Source organism: Bombina bombina, chromosome 1 (genome assembly GCF_027579735.1).
Source record: "Bombina bombina isolate aBomBom1 chromosome 1, aBomBom1.pri, whole genome shotgun sequence".
In the NCBI taxonomy this organism is placed as follows: Eukaryota; Metazoa; Chordata; class Amphibia; order Anura; family Bombinatoridae; genus Bombina; species Bombina bombina.
The window spans coordinates 1432546126-1432561973 of record NC_069499.1 but is presented as its reverse complement, the minus strand read 5'-3'; the positions used below and the strand labels follow the sequence as shown (position 1 = coordinate 1432561973).

At 38.9% G+C, this 15848-nt stretch overlaps 1 protein-coding gene across 2 annotated transcripts in view; it reads left to right on the top strand.

The window, feature by feature from the left end:
• Window positions 1-15848, top strand: part of ANXA9 (annexin A9) — a 96596-nt gene that overhangs the window by 35265 nt on the left and 45483 nt on the right. For both annotated transcript variants that reach the window (XM_053705487.1, XM_053705488.1), the window contains exon 3: window positions 10972-11068. In XM_053705487.1, the coding sequence (XP_053561462.1) occupies window positions 10972-11068 (97 nt within the window). The remainder of the gene's footprint in view (window positions 1-10971; window positions 11069-15848) is intronic.

Below are 15848 nucleotides of genomic sequence, written 5' to 3'. Positions count from 1 at the left end.
TTTGCTCTCTTTAATGAAGTCTTCTTCCAAGGAGCAGTTCCACTTGATCCTCATGAACTGCCCCTTGGCCACCCCAAATCCCGTGTGATGAGGATGATTACTCCTTGCATGACGCAAGGAGTTGGATGTAATGGGCTTACGATAAAGAGTGGTAAGAATTTGATATGTCCCCTTTCAGTTTCACATCCAAATAGGGTATGGTGTCAACTTAAACCTGTGAGGTAAACTCCAGGCCCACCTCAATGAAATTGAGGTAGGCCAAAAAGTCTTGTATTTCTGTAACCTCACCTACCCAGACAAAAAGGAGATCGTCAATGAATCTATTATATGATCTGATCTTATCTCTGAATGGGTTCTTATCTCCAAAGAAATGGGACAGCTCCCACCAACCCATGAACAGGTTGGCATACGACGGGGCAAATTTTGCCCCCATCGCTGTCCCACGCCTCTGGAGATAAAAAGTTTGTTCAAATTTAAAATAATTGTGGTTAAGGAGGAAAGTAAGGGCCTCCACTATAAACTCAATTAGATCCACATGATAGTTACTGAATTGTTGTAACATATATTTTACGGCTTTAATGCCATGTACATGTGGAATAGCTGAGTAGAGGCCCACTACGTCCACCGTCAACCACTTACAATTGTTATCCCACTCAATACCCTCCATGATTTTAATAAGGTGTGTAGTGTCCTTAAGATAAGACGGTAAAAAGTGGATGATGGGTTGTAGAAGGGACTCAATCCAACCTGATAATTTCTCTAATAATGATCCTATGCCCAAAACTATTGGTCTACCTTTCACCTCCACAAAGGTTTTATGTAACTTGGGGAGGTGATGGAATATAGTAATAACAGGTTTTTGTACCATCAGGTATTCAAAGGTTTCGGAGTCAATTAGTCCCTTCATTAAGCTATCATCCAATAGATGTCTTAACTCAATCCCAAAACTCTCTGTAGGGTTATAGCTCAATTCTTTATATACTTGTGTGTCGGTTAACTGTCTTAAGGCAGGCTAACATAGTCATCTCTTCCCATCACAACTATACAGCCCCCCTTATCTGCCTTTTTTATTACAATGTCCTCCCTTTTACAAAGTTGATCTAGTGCCAATTTATGAGTTAGACTCAAGTTGTGTGTAGTTTTATGGGGTCGTTCTGAGAGTTTAATTAAATCCTCTTCTTCTCGGCGATGAAACGCCTCTATGAAGGGTCCTCTGACTCTGGTGGGGTAGAAAATAGATTGTGGTTTAAAACCTACATGACTGGTCTTGACAGTGCTCTCTGGATGCAAACTAAGGGTCCCCAACTCATGAAGGGTCAAATAATCAATCCCTTCTTTAAAATCTATAATGTCAAATATGTAAGGGGTGCTCATTGGACATTCTGCCGCATCCTGTGCGTTAGGGGCATTATCAATTGCTGCTGTCTCATCTGTAGTGTTTGGACCCCAGAAGAACTTCTTCAAGGTTAAATCCCTCACAAGCCTATTAATGTCAACAATGGTTTCAAATAAATAAAATTTATTTGTAGGAACAAATCCAAACCCCAAACCTAACACCTCTATCTGTGAGTCAATTAATTCAGTTTTAGATAAATTGATAACTTTAAAATTTTGTACTTGTTGCACACATTTCTCCTTGATTGGGCCCTGACTTTTCCCTTTTCTTCTGGGCCTATGCTTCCTCCTCCTTCTATTCCTTTGGAGGCAATCTGAAAAACCTGCTCTTTACTGGCTACAATGGTCTGTGGCACAAATGCTGGTGGTCTAATATCACCCTCACTGCCGCTGAGGAACTCTTGCTGTCGTCTATCTATGATATTGCCCTTTTTAGCGCCAGTAGCTTTATCTGTCAACTTTTTCCCTGAGCCAGTGTGTGCGCCTGATGTTTTCTTCAAAACACTTTTGGGCATAGTCACCTGTATTTCATCACCTGATTGGCCACTAGATTCACCTGTACCATATTCATGAGGTCTATGATCCTGCTCCTCATCTGTGCTATCTATTTCTGAGAATGTTACTTTCCTCTTATCCCCAATAGCCCCTCCTTTAGGACCATTCTTATTTTTTCTGGATCTATTAATTCTAGGGCCTGTCTTAGTGTGCCAAGTGTAAACTTTATTGTTAATGTAATCTCTGTTATCCCTTTTGAATTTCCTTAATTTAAAGTTATCTATCTCCCCTCTGAATTTCAAAAATTGTATCACTCAATAATTTATCCAATTCATTGTACTTAGGATGCTCTATGAACTCATTGAGCTGTATTTGTATACTATTCAGCTCTTCCCTAATTTTAACAAGTTGACACTGTTTAAATTTAATGATAAGTTGCATGAGTCTTTTAGAGCAGTCACTCAGTATGTCATTCCACTCTTGTATAAAGACAGGATCATCAACCTGGAAAGTGGGGAATTTCTGTTGTTTTTTTTTTTCTACTAGGTATTAGGGGTTAATAATAGTAAGCTTTATAATTTTCTAAAATATTGAACATGGAGATTCATCATCTGAGATCCAAAAGTGATCTCCTACTGATTTTGGTGGCCTTCTTAGCGTTATATCTTTTGTAAGGCTATGAGAGGTCCAAGAGTGGCCTCATAGGTTAAGTCGAAGGCTGATAGTAGGTTGGGCAAAAAAATGTGTTTCCTAATTTTGCAAATGTCTTATATCTATGTTATGTTTCTCTTTATGTTTTTTTTTTTTTTTCCTTTTCTTGGATATACGAATATATTTTCTCTGTATAAACTGAACAGACATTTTTGCTTTGTATGCCACACATTGAATCTCAATAAAAAAAGGGCTAATACACAAGTGGATTGATGCCAAAGAGACAGCCTTTTGGTAGATAAACCAAGAAAGGAAAAATATTATCCTCAACATATAACTTTTGTCACAAGCTACAGTACCCAGTATCCTAAAGTTTGTAACATAATCAGGAAACACCTTCCAATTCTTTTAGCTGATGACAAACTAAAAAGAACAGTCAATCAGGGCTGTAGGTTTACATATAGATGAGGGCAGTGGCGTATTTAGGTTTTGTGCTGCCCTAGGCATTCAAAATTCTGCTTTTTCAAGAAAAACATGATTTTCATGCAGGACAATGCTCCATCACACGCGTCCAAGTACTCCACAGCGTGGCTGGCAAGAAAGGGTATAAAAGAAGAAAATCTAATGACATGGCCTCCTTGTTCACCTGATCTGAACCCCATTGAGAACCTGTGGTCCATCATCAAATGTGAGATTTACAAGGAGGGAAAACAGTACACCTCTCTGAACAGTGTCTGGGAGGCTGTGGTTGCTGCTGCACGCAATGTTGATGGTGAACAGATCAAAACACTGACAGAATCCATGGATGGCAGGCTTTTGAGTGTCCTTGTAAAGAAAGGTGGCTATATTGTTCACCGATTTGTTTTTGTTTTGTTTTTGAATGTCAGAAATGTATATTTGTGAATGTTGAGATGTTATATTGGTTTCACTGGTAAAAATAAATAATTGAAATGGGTATATATTTGTTTTTTGTTAAGTTGCCTAATAATTATGCACAGTAATAGTCACCTGCACACACAGATATCCCCCTAAAATAGCTATAACTAAAAACAAACTAAAAACTACTTCCAAAACTATTCAGCTTTGATATTAATGAGTTTTTTGGGTTCATTGAGAACATGGTTGTTGTTCAATAATAAAATTAATCCTCAAAAATACAACTTGCCTAATAATTCTGCACTCCCTGTATATATAAATTGTATTTGAGTGCTTGGAGGCAAACGCTCTGCTGCTCAGAAATGTTAGAAAAAAACATAGTGTGTATTGTAGTGCCAGACAAGGGTTAATTGGTGGGCTGCAACCACAGCATTTTTGCAAGGCAATAAATTCACTGCAAGAAAAAAATCTAATCAGTAATTAATAAGATAAAATCTAATGAAACAGGTGTGTTTCTGATAGAGAGCTGCTCACTTGGGCATCACAGGGACAGACTGCTTCAAGCTGCCTATCGGGAAATGAGGTGTGAAGAGACTTTTCCTGATTTACGTCTGGCAAAGTATCTCTGCAGATCTCTTATGCAAGTTCAAAGCATAAACATTTTCAGGCTTGTTGTTCTTTTAGTGTATCTGCTGAGTTACTTTGACAGTACGGCTGAGTGCACAGGCTGAGCAACGCTCTAACAGACAATAAAAAAACTGTCTTTGTTAGCCTAACAGTTACTTAACTGTTACTGCCGGGAACATGAATTCCAGCCCCACCAGCCGTACAGAGCACTGAGCAGAGGAGACTAGGGAGCGTATGGGAGACAGGCAGCTCTTGGAACAATAATCCATTTGAGTTGCAAAATATAAGCCTTAATTTCCTGTAATAATTAAACAGGGATGTAGCTGATTGAGAGCTGCTCACTTGGGCATCCCAGGAGCAGATTACTTCAAACTTCTGTTGTCTACTTGGGCTGATGTACTTATCACTGCAAACATTTCAAGCACGGCTGAAATCAACTTGCTTAGTCATAGCGTGGAGCATAGACCTTGCAAAGCTGCAGTTAGCTCCGGACTCACTGCAGCTTTGCAAGGTCTACGCTCCAGCTATCACTAAGGAAGTGAATGGCAGCTGTGCTGGATATGCTTAGTGATAAGTACCTCAGCCTAAGACAACAGTGTTTGAAGCAATCTGTCCCTGGGATGCCCAAGTGAGCAGCTCTCAATTAGCTACATCCCTGTTTATTTACCGGAAAAAGAGAGTGAAAAGAGTTAACTTACACCTGTTACTGAGGTAGTGGGCAATCAGTTAATTTACATACCTCCGCATCGGAGCTTCATTCCAAAGGCACACTGACTTCCTGCTTCAGTCCAATCAGTCTAGCAGGCTACAATGCAAATCAGCTGCAACATGCTAACAGCGGTCAGTCTGTTTCCCACACCCTCGGCTCTTCCTGCATTTGCAGAAGCCCACGCGCAATAGTTACAGCCTGTGCACAGGAAAATCATGAATATGATTGACATAAAAAATAAAGTTAAAAATCAAAGTCGTCCGGCCAAGTGCCGCACCCCAAAATCTGCCGCTCTAGGCACTGGTCTTGTTGGCCTATGCATTAATACGCCCCTGGATGGGGGCGACATTAGGAAACATTTTGTCACCGTTACCTACAAGAACCAGTGGAGAAAATAATACATGGCTTAGACATAATGGAACATATAGGTGCGGGAGCTCCCCCTGTAAGACTTGTGACTATATACTGTGCTAATCTCAAAAAAGTTTATTTCGCATTCTACAGGTCACAAATATACATCATTACAATGTGTAAATTGTTTAATGAGTTATATACCCAGTAACTGCTCTACCTATCCTGGGCATGGAGCCTGATGCCTGCCTGCTAAAGGAACTATGTACCCTACTTACCCACTACCAGGAGAGATTTGTGGAGGCCCTGCAGGCCCCGTATAACCCACCTCCGGATGCATGCTCCCCTGACGTCTCAGGGGATACTGGAGCCGTTGGCGACCGGTGTACTTAGATTAATGCAGCGGGGCCCAGGCACCAACTAGTTACTGCATCGCAGGGTTTGCCACTATCAGATAAAATTGGCATTGAGGAAGGTCAACCATGTGCTGAACCTCATAGGGACCCGTCTTACCTACAGCAGCCTATGTCTCAACATGTGACGGAGTCTCTGGAGGTCCTGGCGATTCCCGGTCAAATATCCCCCACCGGAAGGATGAAGGAGAGCCCCAGGAGAAGTTCCTCCTCTTTGGCCAGCATCGATAAAGGGAGATCAGTGGAGACAACACTCTGTGGGGCACGGATGCAGAGACTGCAGTTCCTTACTCTCCTGCATATACCTGAGCCCATTCCAGCCAGCACCATCGCGCTAGTACCCTCCAACTCCTACCCACATGCAACAAAAGCCAATCTCCTCTTACCAGTCCCTGATCTAAGGAAGCCGGCACTACTATCTACCATGGCAGATTGCGCATCAGGGAGCTCACTTTTGGCGACCCTACGTGAGAGAAATTGCCTTGACAACTTGTATCCCATCTGGGAAGATGAGGCCGAGACTGGGCTTCCCCCGCCATTAAGAGAGAAGAGGTTACAGCAGACACAAAGTGGACCAAATGCTCTATATAAGTTCCTGGCAATGTTTCTCGCTCCTTACCTTCATTGCACTGTTATGATCTGCCATTGTGTGGGGAAGCACAGAGGCTCCAGCACCTTTCTGAAAATTGGAGTGGGCTAAGCTTCTCCTGAACAGGGTGAGACGGCATTGAGGCTCCATGCTTATCTAAGAGATGATGTCTCTCAAAGGGGATATACCACCTCATGTTCCAGAACTAATAATTGAGGGACTATTGTTCTATTGATTAACATGGGTATAAGGGAACCCTTCATAACTACGAACAATCTCAGTACAGATGACACTCTTCACATACGTGCCTAACATGATGGACCTATATAACATTACTTTTCTTAACAAGTATTATGCAATATTCCCCAATAGGGACATAACCGATTAAGATAATATGTTAATCTGCTATACGATGTTCTGATATGTCCTGTCCTTATGCCCAAACATATAGCACTGCTAAAATGAGCCGCTCTGCTCACTTGTTGGTCTCCTAAACTTCATTAATAGCTTATGCCAGAAGTATGCTCTAAAACAAAGGTATCTACCTCCCACATCATATTGTCCCCTCACGGTTCCTATTCTCACTATCAGATACCTTCCTCCCGGTCAGATGACAGCCCATTTAACCTAAGTGACTTGGAAACAGTGGGCCTATTCTGATAGGAGATAGGGTGTCAGTATTCCTTCGCATAAGCTGGAACTTGACATATAAGTTCTTCCCCACTAGAATAGAGAGTAAATGGGTTAACATTGCTTCAGTGCTCTAACTTTCCTGGGCTTTAATGGCTCTGACTGCTTAAAAAATACCTACTGCATATAAGTCCAGGAGTATATATATATATATATAATATACCTATAATATTCCTATGAGATTCCTCTTATAACCTATTAACTATCTTGCCATATTGTTGTATGCCTTGCTCACCCTTAAAGGGACATGAAACCCAATTTTTTTCTTTCATGATTTAGAAAGAGTATACAATTATAAACAACTTTCTGATTTACTTCTATTATCTAATTTGCTTAATTCTCTTGATATTCTTTGCTGAAAAGCATATCTAGATATGCTTAGTAGCTGCTGATTGGTAGCTGCACATAGATGCCTCCTGTGATTGGTTCATCGTGTGCATTGCTATTTCTTCATTAAAGTATATCTAAAGAATGAAGCAAATTAGGTAATAGAAGTAAATTGGAATGTTGTTTAAAATTGTATTCTCTACCTTAATCATGAAAGAAAATGTTTGGTTATAGTGTCCCTTTAATATCATTACTGCTTATTGTCCATCTGTTATTATACTACGAGCCCGATTATACTTTTATTTTGATTATTTTTTAATGACTCCTTAGGAAAGACAATGCTCTGGCCACACGGGTCCAATTTCAAGCCAGATATTGCGTTTTTATATGCTTGCAGTCAATGTATGTGGGAAACACTTGTATTATCTTATTCGGAATGCTACACTGAATTGTTGCTATCATTTTGCATGCTAATTCATTAATAGTTATTAGCTAGACAACTGCCCTTTTTATATAGATGTCAGATGGTAATTATGTAAGGAAAATGTGCTCTACTTCACAATTAGGTTAAATATGTTACTTAAACTGAAGTTGATCCTACTGATATATGCTACTGTACTAAGCCATGAGTGGCTGTATATCACACCATTTTGCCTCCGTCACCATATGTTACTCCCCCTGTGTCCAAGAGTGTCGCGATTATTTTCAGGAGGTTCATATAACTATAAAAATTGAGGTTTCTGTTGCATGATTTGACTTGATTTGTTTATATCCTGACAAGCATATTGTTGTACTGTTATGAAAGTACATGTTACAGGCTCTTAACCTTAGTTCCATTTTTCTCTTGATATGTACACTCAGTCTAATAAGCCGTAACTTCTCCTTATGTTTTGTTAAAGTACAGACTGTTTTAATGATACATTATATGCTCAGGAAACAATTTGATGACCAATTGATGATAATGCCGGATTAAGCAATATCACGTTCCCCAGTGCCGTCCTACCAATGTACTATGTTGTTTTGGATTGTTCCCATTTGTACATCCGATCCTAATGTGTGAGGTCATGATGTACTTACCGTATTCTGTTTGAAAAACCTCAATAAAAAAAAAAAAAAAAAAAAAAGAATAAGAGAACATCTTACAAATATTGAGAATGGCAAAGAATGTTCAGCACTGTCTAGTCATTTTATTTATGTTCATGGTAAAAATGTAACTTCCTTCAAGTGGCAAATAATTGAAAAAGTACTTAGTCCACAAAAAGGAGGAGATAAAAATAAACTTTTATATCATAGAGAAGCTTTTTGGATATTTAAATTGCAGACTCGTCTGCCTAAGGGATTTTTTAATCCATTGGGAGTAATAAAAACTATATATATATATATATATATATATATATATATATATATATTAATATTAAAGGTGGCGATCTTATTCACAATCTTTTTGCAGTAAAAACAGTAAAATAAGTATATAGTATAGTTTAGTCCATTTATTTTGTATTCTGGATTCTGCCCTTGTCTGATTATTTGATCATCACAAATTGTTATGCTAGATGAGAAATGTATTTTTATTGGGTATCAAATGTAAAATAAAAACCTTTAAGTCAATAGTGACACATATTGTGTTCCAGAGGTTTCAAAAGGATATTGGGATAAATAAGTAAAAATGGAGATATCCACTTTGCCTCTTTTTCTTAGAATGCACTTTATAATTATTAAGATGGTGTTTTTCAGTCTATTATATATATGCACAAGACAATTGTATTGTAAAATGAAGATGAAACATTGTCATATTCAATATCGCTAAGTTATTTAATAACAATGATTTTTTTATTCAGATGTATTGAATATATATTAATGGTAGCAATGTTAAAACAAGGCTTGATTCTGTAAGAGCCAAGGTATAAAAGTGTAGGGGAAGCATAGTATGAATATCTATGATTACTGGGAACTCCCGAAATGCGCCAGTGATGTCATATGGCCCTTCTGGTTGTAGTCTCAGCCATTTTTAAATTGCAGTCTGCAGTCTGTTTATGCAGCTGCGCACTTGGTGTGCATCTTGTATATGCTGTGTTTTTTACATGTTCTAATAAAGAAACTCACCTTTTACCTACTAGTGGAGCCGAACTGGATGTTTTTTGTATCTTATGCAGAATCTGTTGGTGCTCTACAAATAACTGATAATAATGATAATAAAATAGATAACATACACTGGCATTCAACTGGGTGGACTAGGATTTTATGTGGTCCACCCTGTCGAAATTCAGCTTTTCCCAAACTTTTATATCAAGAATTCGGGCCCTCTACTCCTCCCCTTCAGCTAAGGTACGGGTAAGTGGAACTGAATCTTGCACATTCCCCATAAGCAACGGCACACGTCAGGGATGCCCCTTGTCACCCCTACTGTTTGCCCTGTCTGTTGAAACCTTGGCAACCCATGTTCGTATTCATCCTTATTTTAAGGGAGTCACCCTAGGGCAAACCTCACAGAAATGCTTACTTTTCACTACTACCTCCCCTTCTACCTCCATACCGACCCTATTACAAATACTCAAAGATTATAACCACGTCTCAAACTTTAAAATTAATATGCACAAGTTTGTCTTAACGACTATCAATATCAGACCAATGTACAGCAACTTTCTAACCTCACATACTGTATTTAAAATTACTAATACTCTCAAATACCTAGGGATAAATATTACAGCCAATCACCTTGATCTCTTTACTCAAAATTAGGCCACTTTACAAAGGGAAACACAGACACAGCTAACTACCTGGCAAAAACAAAGTCATCTGTCCTTGTTAGGCCGTATTAACACGATAAAGATGATGATCATACCCAAGTATCTATATCTATTTATTACTGGTAATTATTGCTATGATATAGAAAGAGTAACATTTCTTATCCATGTGTATTATATTTACTGGGCAGTGGGGACTTGTATCTGACACTTTAACTTGCTCTTTATAGTTAAGTGCACTTGCACATGCAGACTAGCATGATATACAATATGCACATATCATATGCAATGTTGCATACATCATATATACCCCCAGCAGGGACAGGAAACCTTGTTACTAGATCTATTGCAGACATACATACCTATAGGTGCTGCCCTGTTTTCAGTTGCCTTGCCAGTGATGGATAGGGGGCACTGGCATAATGGCTGGTCCCTCAACTGTGATCATCACTTGTTTTTTATCCTCACTCTGGCCAGACCCTACACTCGCCACCAAGTCCCACCCACAATGTGTCCCGGTCTGGACCCCACCTATGACAGGTCTCTGCCGCGTACAAATATAAGGTCTCATGTGGGCATACAGTTGTCATAAAGAGGATTCATGGATGAAGCATTTGATATAAGGTCTCAGGTGGGCATACAGTTGCCATAAAGAGGCCACAGGGACGTTGCAGCTTATATAAGGTCTCATGTGGGCATATAGTTGCCATAAAGAGGCTTCAGGGACGTTGCATCTTATATAAGGTCTCATGTGGGCATATAAGTGGAGTAAAAGGGCTGAAGTGACCAAGCTTTCACAAGTGTCAATATCTTCCTAGTAATATAGTGTAAAGAGGTATATGTTATATATGCCTGTGTTATATATATGTTTCCCTTACAACTTCACCAATGCACCTTTGTCATTTGAAGATGAGCACTACTATTATAGCAAAAAAGGACACATAAAGAATTCGGTTTGGTCAAGTGTTTCTTAGGTTGAATTAACTTGATTTATTGTCAGCTGTAGCATGATTTGAAATCTTTATTGTTAATATTTATATGCAAAGTAAGCTGTGATGTTTTTTTCATGATTCGACTAACTATTTTCCTGTTCATTTGTTAAAGACAGGTGCCTGGGGAACACTTGGGACAATTAAACCTAATAAGAGTTTTGATCCAGAAGTTGATGTGGAAAAACTTAATAAAGCTCTGCAGGACAAAGGTACCTTGCACATACAGTGAATTATTTATACTTACAGATATTTTTGCATGGTATAAATGTTCTTTCGTGATTCAGACACACTATACAAGTTTAAATAACTTTTTAATTTACTTCTATTATCAAAGTTGCTTAATTATCTTGTTATTCTTTATTGAAGGAGTAGCAATGCACTACTGAGAGCTAGCTGACCACATCTGGTGAACCATTGACAAGAGGCATATATATATATATATATATACAGCCACCAATCAGCAGCTAGCTCCCAATAGTGAGTCTACCTAAGTTTGCTGTTAAACATGGAATACAACGTGAATGGAGCAAATTTGATAATAGAAGTCAATTGGAAAGGTGTTTAAAGTTGTATAGTCTGACTGAATCATGAGAGGAATTTGGGGTTTCATGTTCATTGTTAATATTGTTTTAACAAACATAGAAACTTTTAAATCCTTGAACTCTGCCTTTCTCTAAACATCTCTTTCTTTTTGGGTCTCCGCCACTTCATAGGTGGCGAGATTAATCACCCTGATACTCGCTCGTTCTGGGTGACTGACAATGCCAATTGTGCAAGAGCAGGGGGAGGCATTGCACAAAATAGCTCTTGGGTTTGTAGCTGCAACATTAAGTATGATATATTTATGTAGAAAATTTAGGAAAGTTGATTCTATAAAGACGTTACACTGCAAATTACTTCCATGGGAGAGACAGGATAGAGGATGATAGACATTGATTATTGGTAGATTTAAGAAGTAGGTTTGGAGAGCATTTGTAAATAAGTGTGGAATATAATGAAGTTTGAAATTAGTGAGAGTTTGTAAGGGATAGGAAGTCATAAGTGACTGCTGTTAATCAACAAATGATTGAGTGTGCAGAGGTATCCATGATAAATTGCTTAGGAGAGAGGTAACTTGGCAATGCCACTATTAAGAGGTAGCTATTGGCAAGGTCATTAAGAGGTAGCTATTGGCAAGGCCATTAATAAGAAGTAGCTATTGGTAAGGCCACTGATAGGAGGTAGCTATTGGCAAGGCCACTGATAATTGGAATGCAGCTGTCAGTTTCATACAGGTAAGTTAATTAAATGTTGGTGGTATCTAGGGTTGGGAACAAAAAAGTAAGAAATGTTATGCATTTGATAAATGCAGAATTTGTCAAGCATATGAATTGGATAAATGAAGATGAGTGCAGAGTAAAAGAGTCCAAGACAGCAGACCTGGAATAGAGAGATGATTACAAATAAGATTTTGGGTGAGGTTTGTGATTGAGAGCAAAAAATATAAAATTCTGAGAAATTTAGCTGTTGAAAGTATAAAGATATCCCGGAGGAAATTGTCAAGAGACAGTTGATAACCTGAGTAATGAGTGAAAATAATGCGAAAATAAAGTAAGTGGTCATTTGCCTTGATGACCCTCATCCCTATAACTAAACATCTATGTAATTTCTTCTTTTGTGCAAAGCTCTGTTCTACCTCAGTTTATTCAGTTATTGGATATCAAACCACTTCTGTGTTTAAATCAGGCCCTCGAGATCACTTATATTGAGCAAACAACAAAGCATAATGGATAAATCACAACAATACATTCTTCAGAAGACATGAGACCATTCTAAAACATTACAAGTGCATATACATAAATGTAGCCTGTCTCTTACCGCCTACGCATTTTGTATAGATGGTACATACTTCATTAGAGATAAAATGGTGTTTACATTGTAAATTTTTTTTTTTTTTAACAAGCTTTATTAAGCATTAAAGTCAAAAGTAAACAGAGTCACTGTACATTGTGAGAAATTACAGAAGTAACAATTGTGGGTGCGTGCAGCGCCAAACCACATTGCAGTAACATAGCATAGAGAAGTGAAGCTTGATATTTTAAAATTTGTTGTTCAAGTCATTGTGGACAGAAAAAAAAATACTTAATATACGTTCACTGTCTTCCAAGACAATCATAAAGGAGGGGGGAAAAGAAGAACCTAGGGGTAAGAAGGGGGAAGGAATGAGAGAAGAAAAAAAAAAAAAAAGGGAAAGAGGGAGGGGGGCACAGGTCATGAAGGCCGTCGGACATTGGGGAATTTTCACAGAAAGGAGTTAAAGCCCGTAGGCCTCATACAGGAGAAGGGGACCAGACGGTCATCATTAGTTCGTATGCGACCATTTGGTTGCACTTGTAGTAATGCAATTTCTCCATAATTAATAGCTCTTCAACAGAAGAGCGCCAGTCTGCTAACGTGGGTACCTCCTTGGATTTCCACAACCTGGGAATGAGTTTCTTTGCTCCTGTGAGCATTAGTAGGAGGAGGGCACGACTATGTGTGGGTTTGATACTGGGAAGGTGTAGAAATAGCAGAGTTTCGGGAGTGTTGGGTATAGTTGTGTTCAATTTATCTGACATTTCCCCCATGACTGTCTCCCAAAAGTTAGACAGCTTGGGGCAGGACCACCATATGTGTACGATTGAACCTGGTTCCCCACATCCCCTCCAGCATGTAGCACTAACTTCAGGGAAGAACTGATGAAGCTGAACAGGAGTGTAGTACCATCTGGTCATTAACTTAAGATGTATCTCCTGTACCTTAGCCGATACCGATGACCGTTTAATCAAGCCAAAGGATTTGAGCCATTCGTCCTCCTCTATTGTACTGCTAAGCTCTCTGTTCCATGCCCTAGTGTATGTTGGTAGCTGTGTGTCTGGTGGTATGAGTAAGAGTTTGTATATCTTGGAGATCAGTCTTTTAGGTGGAGTGGTTGCAGTGCATAGAGATTCGAAGGGCGTTAGGCCTCTAAGGAATGTGTATTTTTGTTTGTGAGTGAACAGGAAATGCGATAACTGATGGTATCTTAGCCATAAGGAGAAGACAGGGCCGCATTGCTCCTGTAGTTTTTTCTGTGAGTGTAATCTGCCCCCTTCTTGTGCATAGTGTAAAACCCCTGTCCTTAAACTATAAGGAGAATTCCCGCGTCTGCTAAATTCATAGTAAGGTACCTCAGGGTTTTCTATGATGGGGAGCATTGGTGAGAATGGAGATGACATGTGAGTACTCGTGGCTATCAATCTGTCCCACACCAACAGTGTCTCATATGTTATGTACATTGTAGATTTTTAAACAAGAACATCCAGTCAACTGGTTAACATTAACTATTTTACTTGTTTACTATTTGACTGAATACTTGCATTGCATGCATATTAAATTACTTATTATAATAATGGTAGACATTTTGCACTTACATAATTTAAAAATAACTAAAATAAGTAGCACCATTTAGTAGAAGAAATTCACATTACAGGTTAATCTACTAAAAATGTTTTGTTACTACAGCGCTACGGAATTTGGTGGCGCTATACAAATAAATATAATAATAATACTACAGGTTTCTGACTTTTGTGTCCCTGCTTTTTAAGTCTGTCCCTTGTTCCATTTAGTCTCTAATTAGTTTAATAATATTGTGTGTGGTACTCCGGTTTAGTACTCCCACCACAGAGATCGCTGTCATTTTTTATTTTACTCTATCATCATTACTATTCTTACTATCCATAAGTTTTTTTTGTAGTCATCTTAATCTGTGGTCTTTTTTTACACTGAAGATTAGCAGTGTGTTAACAGGTGTCAGGTATTGGGGGACTATGAGATGTGATATATAATATCAGGGTGGGTAGAATGCAAAATGTGATGAAGCAAAGCATCTCAATAGTGTTGTATAATTTGGAACAGGGGCGGAACTACAGTTGAGGCAGCAGGTGCAGTGGCACCAGGCAACCAGTCTATACAAAGGGGTGTGCAGAATGTGTACAATAATAATGCAAGATAATCTTTTATTAGTGAAGGTTGCAGGTCCATCTTATCTACACTCTACATCTATACTCAAAATAATTATGCAGATGTATATTATTTCTATTGCTTACTACTGAGATACCTTTGGGGGGAGCAAAAAAAAATGCATCAGGACCCTCTGTTGAGTAGGTCCGCTACTGATTTGGAACATGTTTTTTTCCCCCTATTTATATACTGAGGCTTTGCTTAGCAGGGGCTTAAGACATCAGGCTCTACATGAGCTAGGACTGGAATTGAGAGAACATACAATAAATCTACATTTACTGGACTATTTCTGTGTCTATTAACCTACTGCCAGAAATAACTGCATCAGCAAAGATAAGAAAAGGAATATTTGCTTCTTTAAATGCCATCTACTTGTAAAACTTTCAATAGTGTTTTAGCCAAAACACAAAAACATAAACAAATGCTTAACATATCTACATATATTGTTCTCCATTCCAGCAGCCCCAAGACAGCAGTGAGCTAGTTAAACAAATTGAGGTAATATCACTGTTCAGGTTGTGTAGCATCTATATAAAGTAGGGTTGTCTGTAGTGTCCTGCTATACAGATGCTGAAGAGTTACTTATTTAAATACAAAGAGAGAAGCGCTCTACCAGGAACGAGCAACAGCTCAGTGGCTTGTTCTATGGCGATTTACCACCTCGGAGCAGCCTCTTTGAGCCCAGTTGTGCTTTTCACAGAGGAAAACTTTCCTGAAGTATATCAGTCTGATCCTGCCAAGTAAGGTCAGTCCAGCCCCGAAATACCAGGTAATTCTCCTCTGAACAAGGAAGATGACAACCCCAGACAATCGTTTTGGCCTCCTATGGGCCTCGTCAGTGAGGTGCAGCCATATTCTTCTAAGCACACTGGGCAAGGAGTCCACGTCTGGTTTCCCCCATCCCCAGGGTCAAAAAGATTTGCATACAAAGAGAGAAGTGCTCGACCAGGAACGAAGAACAAATCAGTG